Source organism: Macrotis lagotis, chromosome 1 (assembly GCF_037893015.1).
Source record: "Macrotis lagotis isolate mMagLag1 chromosome 1, bilby.v1.9.chrom.fasta, whole genome shotgun sequence".
NCBI classification, from domain to species: Eukaryota; Metazoa; Chordata; class Mammalia; order Peramelemorphia; family Peramelidae; genus Macrotis; species Macrotis lagotis.
This window is the reverse complement of record NC_133658.1, coordinates 301136512-301150755: the sequence shown is the minus strand read 5'-3', so window position 1 is coordinate 301150755 and position 14244 is coordinate 301136512. Positions and strand designations below refer to the sequence as shown.

Genomic DNA, 14244 nt, shown 5'->3' with positions numbered 1-14244 from the left:
AACATTACAGCCCAACGTAAAGAAATAACATGGATAAAGACCAATTTTTATTTTTAACCAATTGACCACTTTACTGTATGCATTCTTAAACAATTTGTTGCAACAGGGAAGGGCACAAGCATGAGTCAGAACAACTGAATTTGAATCCTAGTTCTGTTATTGGTTTCCTTTATGACTTTGAGAGTTAAACTCTTTCAACCTAAATCCAACTCTGGTAAAATAAGACAATTAAGTCATCCCATCTCTAAACACTTTCTGCTATTCTATGATTCTTTGTGCTATGATTCTGTGGTTTTGGGTTCAATGAATTGAGTTCAGCATGTCAGAGACTCTGAGATGAATTAAAACTTGGGCCTTACACTCAAGGAGCTTAAAATTGATTCTCCAGTGTATCCCTAGTGCAGATATTTGAAAGGTGTTTGAGAACCTGGAAAATGTACATTGAGGGTACCCAGAGAGAAAAATCTGCCTGAAATTTGGAAATGGCAGAGAAGCAAGAAGTCATGAAGCTGAGTGTCACAATCAGGAATTTTGATGTTTGGGTGAAGGGCATGATATATGAAGAACTATTATTAAGATCACAGGAAGTATATCAATGGCCCTAGACAAATCACCAAACTTCCCTCTGTTACCTCATTTGTAACAAGAGTTAGGCTAAATGGCCTCTTCTAGCTCTAAATCTATGATATAAAGAATCAATCAATTGATAGTCATTTATTAAGTGGTCATTTTGTCAGACATAATAGAGAGAGAAAGAGCAGAAGAACACATACTAAGGACTATTGGTTCCACTTAATCAGACAGAAAAAGTTAAACTATCTCAATCTAGGACCAGTGAAATGATTGAGAGTAGGAATTGTCCTTTGCCTTTCTTTGTGTCTTCAGAGTTTAAAACAGTGTCTGGCACATAGTAGGTGCTTAATTAATATTTATTGACTGTGACTAAGTTGTAGGAAAGAATGGCTGATAACAAAGGAAAGCACTCCATGGAAAATAACATTTTCAATATAAAAAATCATCACTGCTTTATAGCTTTGTGGTTTTTGTCCACTAGAATCTGATGATCCTATGAGACTAAGTCATTTAACCAAAGTTACACTTTCTCTTCTACTTGGGACTATTAACTTAGTCACATAGTCACATTTTCTAATTATTTTTCTGTACAAACTATATATATATATATATATATATATATATATATATATGACAAATATGACTGTAATTAGAGATTTTGCCAATTGCACTTTTCTTCAGTTAAATTTATTTAATGCTAGTTGACTTCATTTTTGAAAATAAATTTTTTAAAATTTACTTGGAAACTACCAAAACTAAATAAAAACTATAGAAGGATTTTGAATATCAGGAAATATCATTATGCATTTTCAAAGATTACTCTATACTAATATCCCTTTCAGAGAGTTAATCCTTTAGTCTTTCTCTTTCAGCTCTTTGATGTTGATGAGGATGGTTACATAACAGAGGAAGAATTTGCCACCATTTTACAGGCTTCTCTTGGAATACCTGACCTGAATGTTTCCGGCCTTTTCCGGGAAATATCCAAAGGGGATTCAACACATGTTTCCTACAGTGAGTTTACTACATAACCTGATATTAGAATTTGCTATTTCAATAATACTTCTAACAGATTGTCCCTTAAAATATTCCATATTATCTCTCCATACATGTTACCTTTAGGAACTGTATCAGATCCTCTGCCCCACCATGGGTCATCTCAAGTCTTGAACTAGAAGGAGGGATTTTGATTTCATCTGCTATGGCTATAGTTAAGGCTTAAGCATGTTGTCCATGGTGTGGTATAACTCAAGTGGAGCAGCTGGAAGGGAACAAGATAGTTCAGACCATCAGTATTTGACTTCTCTCCCTATAGTCAGACACAGGTTCACAATAACAGAGATAGATTATAGATAGATATAGATTTAGATACCAGATATAAGACATATAGAAATCTACAAACTAAGATGTCTATCACTCTTTAGATATACATAGAGCTATAATCTATCTATATCTATATTTGTTTATATATTTATATCTACAGATCTGTCTCTATTTATCATCTGTCTATCTCTATTTGACTAGCATCTAACTATATCTACAGATAGTCATGAATCCCAATGTATTAATTCAGTTCAGTCAAACAGATACTTAATAGGTATTCATTATGCTAGTCACTGAGGACAAAGAAATATCAATTCCTATTCTCAAAGAGCACAGATTCTAGTAGAGAGAAATAACATATACACAAAATTAAATGCAAAATCATTATAAAGTAATTCGGTTGATGATGCATGAGTTAAGCCTTGACTAGAGTCAAATGTTTGTTCCAAATGGCAAACAAGGAGAGGGAGAACATTCTAGGTATGTAGACTCAGCCTGTGCAAAGGCATAGAGACAGATTTCTCTATGAACAGGAAACAACAAGTAACCCTGTTTAAATGCTAGATTGCTTGATGGGAAGTAATATATAATCATCCTGTAAAGCTAAATTAGAGCCAAATTGTCAAGAACTTTAGAAATCAATCAAAGGAGTTTGTATTTTTCCTAAAGACAACAGGGAACCACTGAATCTTATTGAGTTAGGGGATGCTTTAGCAATAACGGTTTGGTAGCTATTTGGTGGATGGATTAGAGAAGGGACAAACTAAGGCAGACAGACTTAATTTGAAGTCTATTACAGTTTTCAAGAAAAACATTAATAATTTAGCTATTGTATGTCCAATTGTGTTTCACTATTCCATATTGAATAGTTAGCTACCTGGAGCTTTCTTTACTAATTGCTGTTATTGTTCATTTATTTCAGTTGTATCTAATTCCTCATGATCACATTTGAGGTTTTCTTGGCAAATATACAGATTTGCCATTTCCTTCTCCAGTTCATTTTACAAATAGGGAAACTGAGGGAAAGTGACTTGTTGAGGGTAACACAGCTAGTAAGTGTATGAGATCAGATTTAAACTCTAGAAGATGAATTTTCCTGACTCCTGGGCCCCACACTTTATTCACAGTGCCAGCTAGCTGCTCCATTTTTATTTACTAAACTCATTTAAAAATAATGTGGAAATGATAAAAATGAATACATGTATCCTGAGGGAAGGATTAAGAATATTAATTCTAGTCTATTCATTTTTTCTTCTCTGGGTAAAACAAGCTATTTCCCTGAATTTTCTATCTTCAAAATAAGAATTAGAAGAATTTTACTGAAGAAACAGAGATATCAACTCCTTTTCAGTCTGATGTTAGTAAATGCTTTAGAAATGTTGTAGACCAAAAACCATAATTTTCTTTTTTAATTATATAAATATTTTATTTGTTTTCTAATTATATACAATAGTGGTCTCTACAAATTTTTGTAGGGTTTTGAATTTTACAATTTTCCCCGACCCTCCCCCTCCCCCCAAAAGCCAAAAGAAGACAATCTGATAATTTTTACATTGTTTCCATGATATGCATTGATCAAAATTGAATGTGTTGAGAGAAAAAACATATCCTTGAGGAAGAAAGAAAATATTAGATATAGCAAAATTATGTAATATATTAGACATTTTTTTAGAAATTAAAGGTAACAATAGTTGGTCTTTGCTTTAAACTCCACAGTTCTTTCTCTGGATACAGATGGTATTCTCCATCACAGATACCCTAAAATTGTCCCTGATTATTGCACTGATGGCATGAGCAAGTCCATCAAGTTTGATCATCACCCCATGTTGCTGTTAGGGTGCACAATGTTCTTCTGGTTCTGTTCACCTCGCTCAGCATCGGTTCATGCAAGTCTTTCCAAGCTTCTCTGAAATCCCATCCCTCCTGGTTTCTAATAGAATAATAGTGTTCCCTAACATACATATACCATAATTTGTCCAGCCATTCTCCAATTGATGGACAGCCCCTCAATTTCCAATTCTTTGCTACCACAAACAGTGATGCTATGAATATTTTTGTTCAAGTGATGTTTTTACCCTTTTTCATGATCTCTTCAGGGTATTGACCCAGCAGTGCTATTTCTGGATCAAAGGGTATGCATATTTTTATTACCCTTTGTGCATAATTCCAAATTCTCTCCAGAAAGGTTGGATCAATTCACAGCTCCACCACCAATGAATTAGTGTCCCTTTCTGGTTATATTAACCAATCTGAGAGGTGTGAGGTGGTACCAAGCCATAATTTTCTTAGTCAATTAAAAAAATGCTTCTTTTAAAAAGTGAAAATATTTATTTAGTGAAGGAGATTCCTTTTTCTATCCTTCCCCACCCCTTCTCTTCTCAGTGGTATTAGATGAGTTTTTGCCTCAATCTTATTCATGTATAAATGTAGTGTGTGTGTGGGGGGGGGGAGAAGATATTTAAGAAAACATTTTGAAAATACTTTTGGCATTGGAATATATAAATAAAGTCTGGTACTGTGATTTCAGTGATGTAACTCAAACTTCTGGTAAGAAACTCCTTTAACAATACAGGTTGGTATTTTCTAGGCAGGAAAAAGTCTTAGAGATATGTGCCTCTAAAAGTGTTATAATATTGAGAACTTAAATGATTCCCCTGTCATCACCTTTAATTTTTGCTTTAATACTGTTCTTAAATCAAATCGCAGCACATTTGATTTAATTTCATGAAAAATTTCTATCAGAAATCTTTAACACCTTGATTTCACCCATCATACCAGAGGCTGAGATGTTGGTCATTTCACATTATAGAGCTCAGGCATCAGACTTAAGATGCTTGAATTCAACCATAGTCAGCTTTCACAATGACTTCCTTTCTAATCTTTGGAAAATTAGTGTTCTATCTTGAACCTTGATTCCCTTACTAGTCCTTTTTTTTTTGCAAGGCAATGGGGTTAAGTGGCTTGTCCAAGGCCACACAGCTAGGGAATTATTAAGTGTCTAAGGCCCTCTTTGAACTCAGGTACTCCTGACTCCAGGGATGGTGCTCTATACACTGCGCCACCTAGCCTCCCCCCTTACTAGCCCTTAAAGTAAATTAGTAAGTTTATCTTATCACAAAAGGGATTTAGTAAGACAGTTAACAACAGCTTTGCAACTTTTGACAGTATAAAGTGATTATTATTGTCAAATAGTGAGTTTAACCTTACTAATTCATTATAAAGATCCATCAATATAATTTTAACTTTTGGAAAGCGATTGAGGAAGTAACAGCCAAAGACTCTTTCTTTTGAAAGGTATAATTAGGAAAATAATTAAAAGGCAAGCTTCCCTTTGCTCTATATGGCTATTAAAAGTTTTAGCCATAACTGAAAAGTAGAGAGAAACGAAATCATATAGGACAGATTCAAGAATTTGGTCCTCTCTTTTGGTATGACGTGTTGAGGCTCAGATTTTCTGCTAACCCCAAATTCTTCAAACCTGAAATATTTGAAATAAAAGACCAATTATTTATTATCAGAAGGTCTTGTGATGTCATCATCATGTATTCTGAGCCTGTTAGGTGTTATTTTTCTGACTGGATTTAGCACCTTATTGAGATTTTTCAGACTGCATAAGGCACACAGAATTAAGTGACAAAATTTATTGGCCATTGTTGAGATTTCAGAAAGTCTTCTCTAATTCACCCCTATAAAGTAGGGGGAATAGAAATTTGTTGTATTCTATTATTTTATGTCAGGCAAAACAGGATCTATTCAAGAGGGTTTCAACACAATCTAGATTTTATTTTGTTTTTTATTTTTTATTTTCTTCTCTTTCAGTGGAATTTAGGAGTTTTGCCCTGAAACATCCAGAATATGCCAAGATTTTTACTACATACCTAGACCTCCAGACATGCCATGTATTTTCCTTGCCCAAAGAAGATGACATGGCTCCATCAGTTGCCCACAACAAAGTCTGTCCAGAACCTATTGAAGATGGCACTTCAGACAAAAAAGATGACTGATCCAAAAATGGACATCAGTAATTTTCATTTTATATTTTAAAGACATTTATTAATGGTAATTAAAATATCTGTTGAATAGAGATTACATATAAAATTGAAAACCTTTTGCTTCTCTAAAGTTGTTTTTATGGCTCTATTTTTAAAAAGTTACCTAAATATCTAAATTGTCTAACTCTTACCATTTTCTTTTGACGTGCTTCATACCATTTAACAATATGGTTGATTTGTTGAAGATAAAAATCTAGTTTATAATAAATTTTACTTTTTGTATCAAGATGACTCTCCTAAGTAAGAATAGTAGTCTGTTCTTTTAAAAGATCTGGATTTTTCTGAATATCCTGTAAAAAATGGAAAATAATTCTGTTCATGAATTGTTTTTTCTCTAGAAATGATAATGCCCCTAAAGTAGGTTATGAGTATGATATGTGAAGCAGAATTCTAAAGTTGTTTTATCAAATTCTTTATTGATTTTACAAGGAACAAAAACAACTCTTGGATTATAAAGTTTACAGTGAAGATAAATAATTCCATTTCTTAGATAAGACATTTTAAGAAACTCAAATTCTTCTTAGTTTGCATCTGATTTATAGGTTTTTATAATGATCTCAAAATTGATATTCCTATGAAAACTTAGAGAATGTTGATATTACAGTACTCTCTATGGCCAATGAAAGATTATGAATGCCTTATTAAGGTGATGCTGATTGCTTAATGAAAACAATTAACTGTGTTAGAGTTGAATTTTATTCAACAGAAGGTATTATTTGCCCAATAGACAAATGATATTTTTACTGTGTATGTATGTAAACATATATTAACTATATTTTAGAATGTCAAATTCTCAAAATGGAGTTTCCCCCATTAAAATGTTCTTATTTTCTTTTTTTTAAGGTTTTTTTTGCAAAGCAAATGGGGTTAAGTGGCTTGCCCAAGGCTACACAGCTAGGTAATTATTAAGTGTCTGAGGCTGAATTTGAACTCAGGTACTCCTGACTCCAGGGACAGTGCTCTATCCACTGTACCACCTAGCCCTCCCAAAATGCTCTTATTTTCTAAAAGAGAAATGGATAAATTTCAGTTTTTCTGGAATGTCTACATGTAAAGTGCATTATTCTTCAGAGCATAACCAAAATCAAGTGACTTTAAAAACCTGTCCAATACAGCAGTTTGGATTAGTTAGTAATTTCATTTAGTTGTATCAGATACAGTCTGATTTTTTGACATTTAAAACACATTTTGTTGTGCTCTAAATAGTTTGAGACAAAGAACAAAAGGATAGCTAAAACACAGAAACAGGTTGTTTCTGACTTTTTATGGAATATCTGCAATGAATTACACAGTCTGTCTGGTTCTTTAATGTTCTTTTAAAAGTAAAGTCCCCCTTCAGTGAAAATAGAAATGTTCACAGGAGATTCCAAAATTTATTTTTAGCAAGTAATCATGATTTTAAACTAATTGAACACTTTGATCAATAAATGTCCTCATTTCCCAGATAATTAAATGTGTATTTAGCTAATTGAATATCAACTCTTACCCTTAAGAATACACAATTGTTTGATTTTGACCCCTCAAAGCTATTTAGACATTAAACAATAAGTGAACTGAAGTAATCTTTTGAATAATTAGACTAGCACATCATTGTTATATAGTATCTGTCACAAGAAGTTGAAAAATATCTGATACTCAGATCCAATAATTGTTTGTTGTTTATCACAGAGAAACTAGATATTAGTCTTATTAATCATGAAAGACAAAGATGCCTAATAAATAACATTGCAAATTAAGGGCTTCCTTTGGGGAGAATGCAATTGATTACTTTGTTTTCCTGTTTTGAGATAATATTATGCTATTTAATTTCACTAGTAATTTGTCTGTAATTTTCCAGTGTTTCTATTTTATTATGTTATTGAATAAAGAAGAATACTATATAATATTTCATTCTATTTTCTCCATTTTGTCTCAAAATTTGCTCTACCTCTTCAGCATGGTGGGCTGAATAACAGTTACATATGTGTGGCTCTTTAATAATTTTTGTTTGCATTTCAGGCTTATGAAATGTCAGAAATCATTTTATTCTAATCAGAAACTCAGATTTCAACCAAGCTAGCAATAGATATTAATCCTAAAGAAGATGATTTTAAATAGTATTATTATGAATAACAACCATAAATCATGATCAGTATTTCTACTTTAAAAAGGTTTGGTGTTATGCAAGATAACAGTTAATTTAACAAAGATTTGTTTGAAAGTCTTTTTTCTTGCCTTAAGATTCAAAGTAAGGAATTAAATTTCATTAAAAACCAATCAGTTGCCCTATAGTTTCAATAAATAGCTGGAGATGAAATAGGATTCCCTTGGATTAGAAAATATTGAAATCCTAAGGCATATTAACCATAAAAATCCAGTCTCGATTGTTATAAACTCACCACTGCATTCAATGCTAATATACAGAATGAGGCTGTTTTATTATGTATATAAAATGGGCAACTGCTATTAAAGCATTTTAGAGATATTTTGAGCAATTGCTAATAAAAATAATACATACAGAAAAACTAGGGAATAAATTGAAAGAATACTAGGGAAATGATCTGAGTGGAGTCCTACTGATATTTGAGTTCTTCAAAGACTATCAACCAATCATCAAGCATTTATTCAATATGTCCTATGAACCAGATATGGTACTAGGCACGAGAAGTACAAAGGTCAATATGAAAAAGTTCCTGCCTTCAAGGAGCTTTTATTCAACTGAAGGAAATAATATTTACATGTATATAAAATATATTCATAAAGCATGTCCTCTCTCTGTATTACTCTCCCAACTTGCATTTGTAGTTACAGATTGAATCCCTGGAAGTCAAATGCTTTTTCTAGTCCTACCATATAGTCTGTGACTATATTACTAAAACTAAAGAGGTCATGAATTTCCTATTAACTATTATCTTGCAGACACAATCCACTCAGTTATTTACTAAAATGGCATAGTATCTATAAAATTTCCTCTTGTATAACCTCAGATACCCTATTCCTCAAATATACACATTTGTGGAAAGAATGAGCACACGTTTTATTTTTTTCTAATTACATGCAAAGGGATAGTTTTCAACATTCATCTTTTCATTGAGTTCCACAATTTTCTCCCACTCTACCCTCTCCTCACCCCATGACAGCAATCTGATATAGTCTATACAAGTTGTGAAAGAAGAATTAGAACTAAAAGGGAAAAAAACAATGAGAAAGAGAAAAAAACATAAAAAAAAATTTAAAATTAAAACATCATATGCTTTGGTTTGCATTCAGATTCAATAATTTTCCCCTAGATATTGATGGCATTTTGCCATCATAAAGAGTTGTCCTTGATCACTAGACTGCTGGAGCTGCATCCATCTTAGTTGATCATCTCACAATATTGCTGTTAATATGCAAAATGTTCTCCTAGTTAATGACTTCTGTCAGAGGTTCAGCAAGTCACAATTGATGAAGTTGTTCCAGGACTAAACTCATCACCTATAGATATCAAACCTCAGTCTTTTAAGGGGCTAAGCAGGTGTATGGTCAACTATCACCTAATCAATTACTTTGGGGCAGTTTGGTGTCACAGTGGATAGAGTACTGACCTTGGAGTCAGGAGGATAGGAGTTTAGATCCAGCCTCAACACTTGACACTTATTAGCTGTGTGACCCTGGGCAGGTCACTTAACCCTGATTGCCTCACATCCAGGGTCATCTCCAGTTGTCCTGATTCATATCTGGCCACTGGATCCAGATGGCACTGGAGGAGAAAGTGGGGTTGGTGACTTAGCATAGCACCCCCTCACTCAAATCCAATTCACTTTCTTGTCAAGGCATCACCTCCCTGATGTCATGGTCTTCTTCAAGAATGGAGAACAAACATCAGCCAATTACTTTTGCCACTTCAAATTCAGTCAAGGAAATTCTTGCTTACTTTATAAAGGGATAAAATTTGTAGGTACATTTTTAAAGTTATGCTAATATGTTAATATATCATCACTTCATGTGATTAGATCTTGAATTTCCTGGACTAAAGTGGAAGTGAAGAGGGTGTTGATCAGAAAGTTACTCCATTCAAAATACATACAAGATAATTTCTGTGTAACAAGATTAATTAGGAAGAACTTTTTGTAGGAGGTAGTCATTGAATTGAACTTTGATAAGGATACTAAGTGGCAGAAGTACAGAGAGAGTACATTTCAACCATGAAAGACAGCTTGTGCAAAGTCATAGACAGAAATAAAAGATTGAATGTTTTGTGTAAGGAATAGAAAAAAATGTCTGATCTGTAGACTACAGGAAATAGGAAGTAATGTGAGATAAAACTAGAATAGCTTTATTTTGAGAAGATCTAACTTTAAAACAAAAGTGATTATATTTAATCAACTTATAAATATCTAAATTTGGATTTGAACTCAGGTCTTTCACGACTCCAGGTCCAACACTCTGTCCACTGTGCCACAGTTGTGTCTAGAACTTTGTCAAAAATTGGAACTGTTTAAGAGGCTTATATTAACAGACACATTAACTAGTATATTGTCTGTAGAGTTATGAATTAATAGTATTCTGGAAAATTATTTTAAAGATTTTTTGCCAAATTTTCCTGCAATATACATATGATGTGATTATTTCTTTGAATCAGCAATGCCAGTGCTAAGTCAGTACCCCTCCAAAGATATCAGAGAACAATTGGGTGGTGCAGTGGATAGAGCACTGTCCATAGAGTCAGGAAGACCTGAATTCAAATTAGGTCTCAGACCCTTATTAACTGTATGCATGACTCTGGGCAAGAGAATTAAATTGTTTGCTTTAGTTTCATCTATTTGTAAAATGGGGATAATAACAGTCCCTAACTAATATGGTTGTTGGGTGAATCAAATGAACTAATATTTGCAATGTGCCTGTGCCTTACATAAATGTAAGTCATGATTATAGAAGGAAGAGACCAGTACATATAAAAATGTTTATGTTAGCTCTTTTTGTGGTAGCACAAAACAAAATGAAGACTAAAGGAATGTCCACCTACTGGATGAATGGATAAACATATGATATATGAATGTAATGATCTGAAATAACACCTCCTGCCTATTAGATTTACTGAAATGACAAAAAAGGGAAAATGACAAATGCTGAAAGGCATGTAAAAGAAAATAGGGACACTAATATACTGTTGTTGGAGTTTTGAAATGCTCCAACAATTCTGCTGAACAATTTGGAACTATCCCCAAAAGGATATAAAACTCCTTTGACTCAGTCAAAACATTGGTCCATATCTCAAAGAGATCAAATAAAAAGAAAGAGAATTTGTTTGTATAAAATATTTATAGCAGTTCTTTTTCATGGTGGTAAAAATATAGAAATCAAGGGGATGCATATCAATTGATGAATGACTTAACAAGTTGTGTAATATGATTGTGATGGAATGTTAATGTGGTATAAGAAATGATGAGCAAGAGGGTATCAGAAAAATCTGGAAAGTTCTATAAAATGATACACAAAGGGAAGTAAGCAGAACCAGGATACTCTAATCAATTTCCTTGTGGTTTTTCCTTAAATAGGCATTGTATGAAAAGGAGAAGAGAATAAAAAATGTCAGTTGTGGATGAGGTTGTCATTCACTTTTGAGGGGTGGGATTGGAAAATCATTAAATCCTGAATTTATAGCCATTCATTTGGAATTTTCACATTCTTTAAATACTTTGTAAGTACAGTTCCTCTAGGTCCTTAGCACAGAATTTTTCTCTATATATTTGATCTAATTATGCTTTTCTGATTTTTGTTCTCTTTAGAATGTTATATCACCTTCTTTTACAAACTCCTCATCCAATACAATGCCAAAGTACAAACGTGGTTATTCCAATATTATTGATGAAGGAAAGTTTGCTGCAACAATTTTGGCAGATCTTTTCCATTTTTCTTCTGTTTGTAGTTCTCTTTTTCATTCTTAAATAAATTTTGGATGACTACATTTGTATTAAGGACTTGAATTAATACAAATACTTATCAAATTTGTTGATGGCTTAAAGCTATGCATTAGATTGCTATCATACTGGATGACAGGATAAAGTAAGATCTTGACAAGCTAAAATAGGGTATGTAACTGAAATTTAATAGGCATGAATATGAAATCTTATACTTATATTAAGAAAAAACTTCAAAAATACAAGGGATGGAGATACATGTTTAAAAAGCAATTTATCTAAAAAGGAAACTGGGTATTTTGGTGTTCTGCAACTTCAAAATGAGTTGGCAGTATGACACAGAAAACAAAATGCCACTGTGATCTTCAGCTATATTAAGTATGGCTTCCAGGAAAAAGGAGATGAAAGTATACTTGGCCTCTATCAGACCACATCTGGAGTTTATTCTGGAAATCACAATTTAGGAATGACATCGATAACTTCTAGACCATTAAGAGGAGGGTGACTGAAATGGGAAAGGACTGTGTTCATATCTTAGCAAGATAGGTTGAGGGACTTCTGGCAAAGATAGACAGGCACAGTTCTAAAATCTCCTGATCTTTACCCATCTATGATATAAAACAAACCTCTTAACAGAAATCCGATAATAAAACCCAGAAAAGAAAGCCAGGAGAAAGAACAACTACCTCAAGATTTGTCTTCCTCAGTCATGGGTGAGTCCAGGCACAGAGGGCTGATCAGCCACAGATTAGCCTGATTAATGGCAGGGTTGGAGACTGGGGAGCCTGAGGGCCCAAGAACTGGACCTTCTTGATCAGTGGTGGGATGAAAACCTGTTCGACCTTGGGAGCAAAAGCATTGGTGTTGGCTCTGACCATCTGGAGCTTGCCAAACAGGGCTGCGGGGGAGAGTTCCGGTGCAGGAGAGCTGCAGACATCCTCTCTGGGCTCCTCTGGTCTGAGGAACTTTGAGTCCATACTTCCATTTCAGCTTAAGTCTCTTCTCAGAACAAACATAGTTGCAGACCTTCCCTCCAGGCACAGGTGTGTGAGCAGAAGAAGCAACTCAGCTGACAATAGGGAGAGGGATGACCTCACCCCAGGGTAAAGCCCACCATTGATTGAAGACAAAAGTATTTAACAGCTTCACTCACTCCCTGCAGGCTAAGAGAGAGGATCTCAATCGAGGTCACAGACACTCCAGAGAAAGCAACCAGCACCCCCTACTGGCCAGCTGGAGATATTACTCTCAGTGAGTAATGCCTCTGGGGATCCCAACACCAAACCTCTGTGAACCAGTCCCTCCCCAAATCAAGGTTTTAGCAAAATGAAGGTCAGCAGAAAGGTGGATCCATAGAAAAATTCTTGGTAGGAAAAGACCCTAACTCAGAGAGACCTAGAACCTCTGTGGAGAATATGATCTGGTCTCCAGCACAGAAATACTTTCTTGAAGAAAGAAGGAAGGAGGTCAAAAATCAACTGGAAAATTTGGGAAACAAAAACCCAAGAGAAGATTAATACCTTGCAACAACAAAACAAATCACTGGAAAATGCAATTGGACAAATTCAAAATGAGAATAATTCTCTCAGATCCTCAATTGGACGAATGAAAAATGAGAATAACTCTCTCAGATCTGTAATTAGACAAATACAGAATGAGAATAATTCTCTCAGATGCTCAATTGGACAAATGGAAAAAGAAAATAATTCTCTCAAAACCTCAATTGGTCAAATGGAAAGTTCTTTCAAAAATAGAATTGACCAATTGGAAAAGGAGTTGCAAAAGGTAAATGAAGGAAACTGCTCTATGAAAAAATGAATGGAGTCTGCAGAAACTAATGACTTCATGAGACAGAAAGAGCCAGTTAAACAAAACCAAAAAAAAAAAAATAGAAGAAAATAGAAGAAAATGTAAAACACCTCATCAGCAAAACCACTGACCTTGAGAATAAATCGAGTAGGGGCAACCTGAAAATTATTGGTCTTTTTGAAAACATTGAAGAGAAAAAAAATCCTGGACTTAACATTACAGGATCTAGTGATGGAAAATTGCCCTGATATCATGGCCAAATAGTTATTGAAAAATACATTGATCCCCTCCGAAAAGAGGTCCTAAAATGAAAACACCAAGGAATGTTGTGGCCAAATTCCAGAACTATCAGATAAAAGAGAAAATCTTGCAAGCAGCCAGAATAAAACAATTTAAATACCAAGGAGCCACAGTAAGGATTATGCAGGACCTGGATGCATCAACATTAAGGGCTGGAAGGAGATATTCCAAAGAGCAAGGGAGCTGGGAATGCAGCCAAGAATTCATTATCCCGTAAAGCTGAGCCTTCTTTTTCAGGGGAAAAGATGGGCAGTTTAGCAAAATGGAAGAATTCCAAAAATTCCTGATTAAAAGACCAGAGCTAA

The 14244-nt window shown here is 34.1% G+C and overlaps 1 protein-coding gene across 1 annotated transcript in view; it reads left to right on the top strand.

The window, feature by feature from the left end:
* The window catches only part of LPCAT2 (lysophosphatidylcholine acyltransferase 2), an 85546-nt gene extending 77496 nt beyond the window's left edge, over positions 1–8050 (top strand). Inside the window, exons 13-14 of the mRNA XM_074211293.1 lie at positions 1446–1587; positions 5716–8050. Coding sequence (XP_074067394.1) covers positions 1446–1587; positions 5716–5900 — 327 coding nt within the window. The 3' untranslated portion in view covers positions 5901–8050. The remainder of the gene's footprint in view (positions 1–1445; positions 1588–5715) is intronic.
* The last annotated feature ends 6194 nt before the right edge of the window (positions 8051–14244 follow it).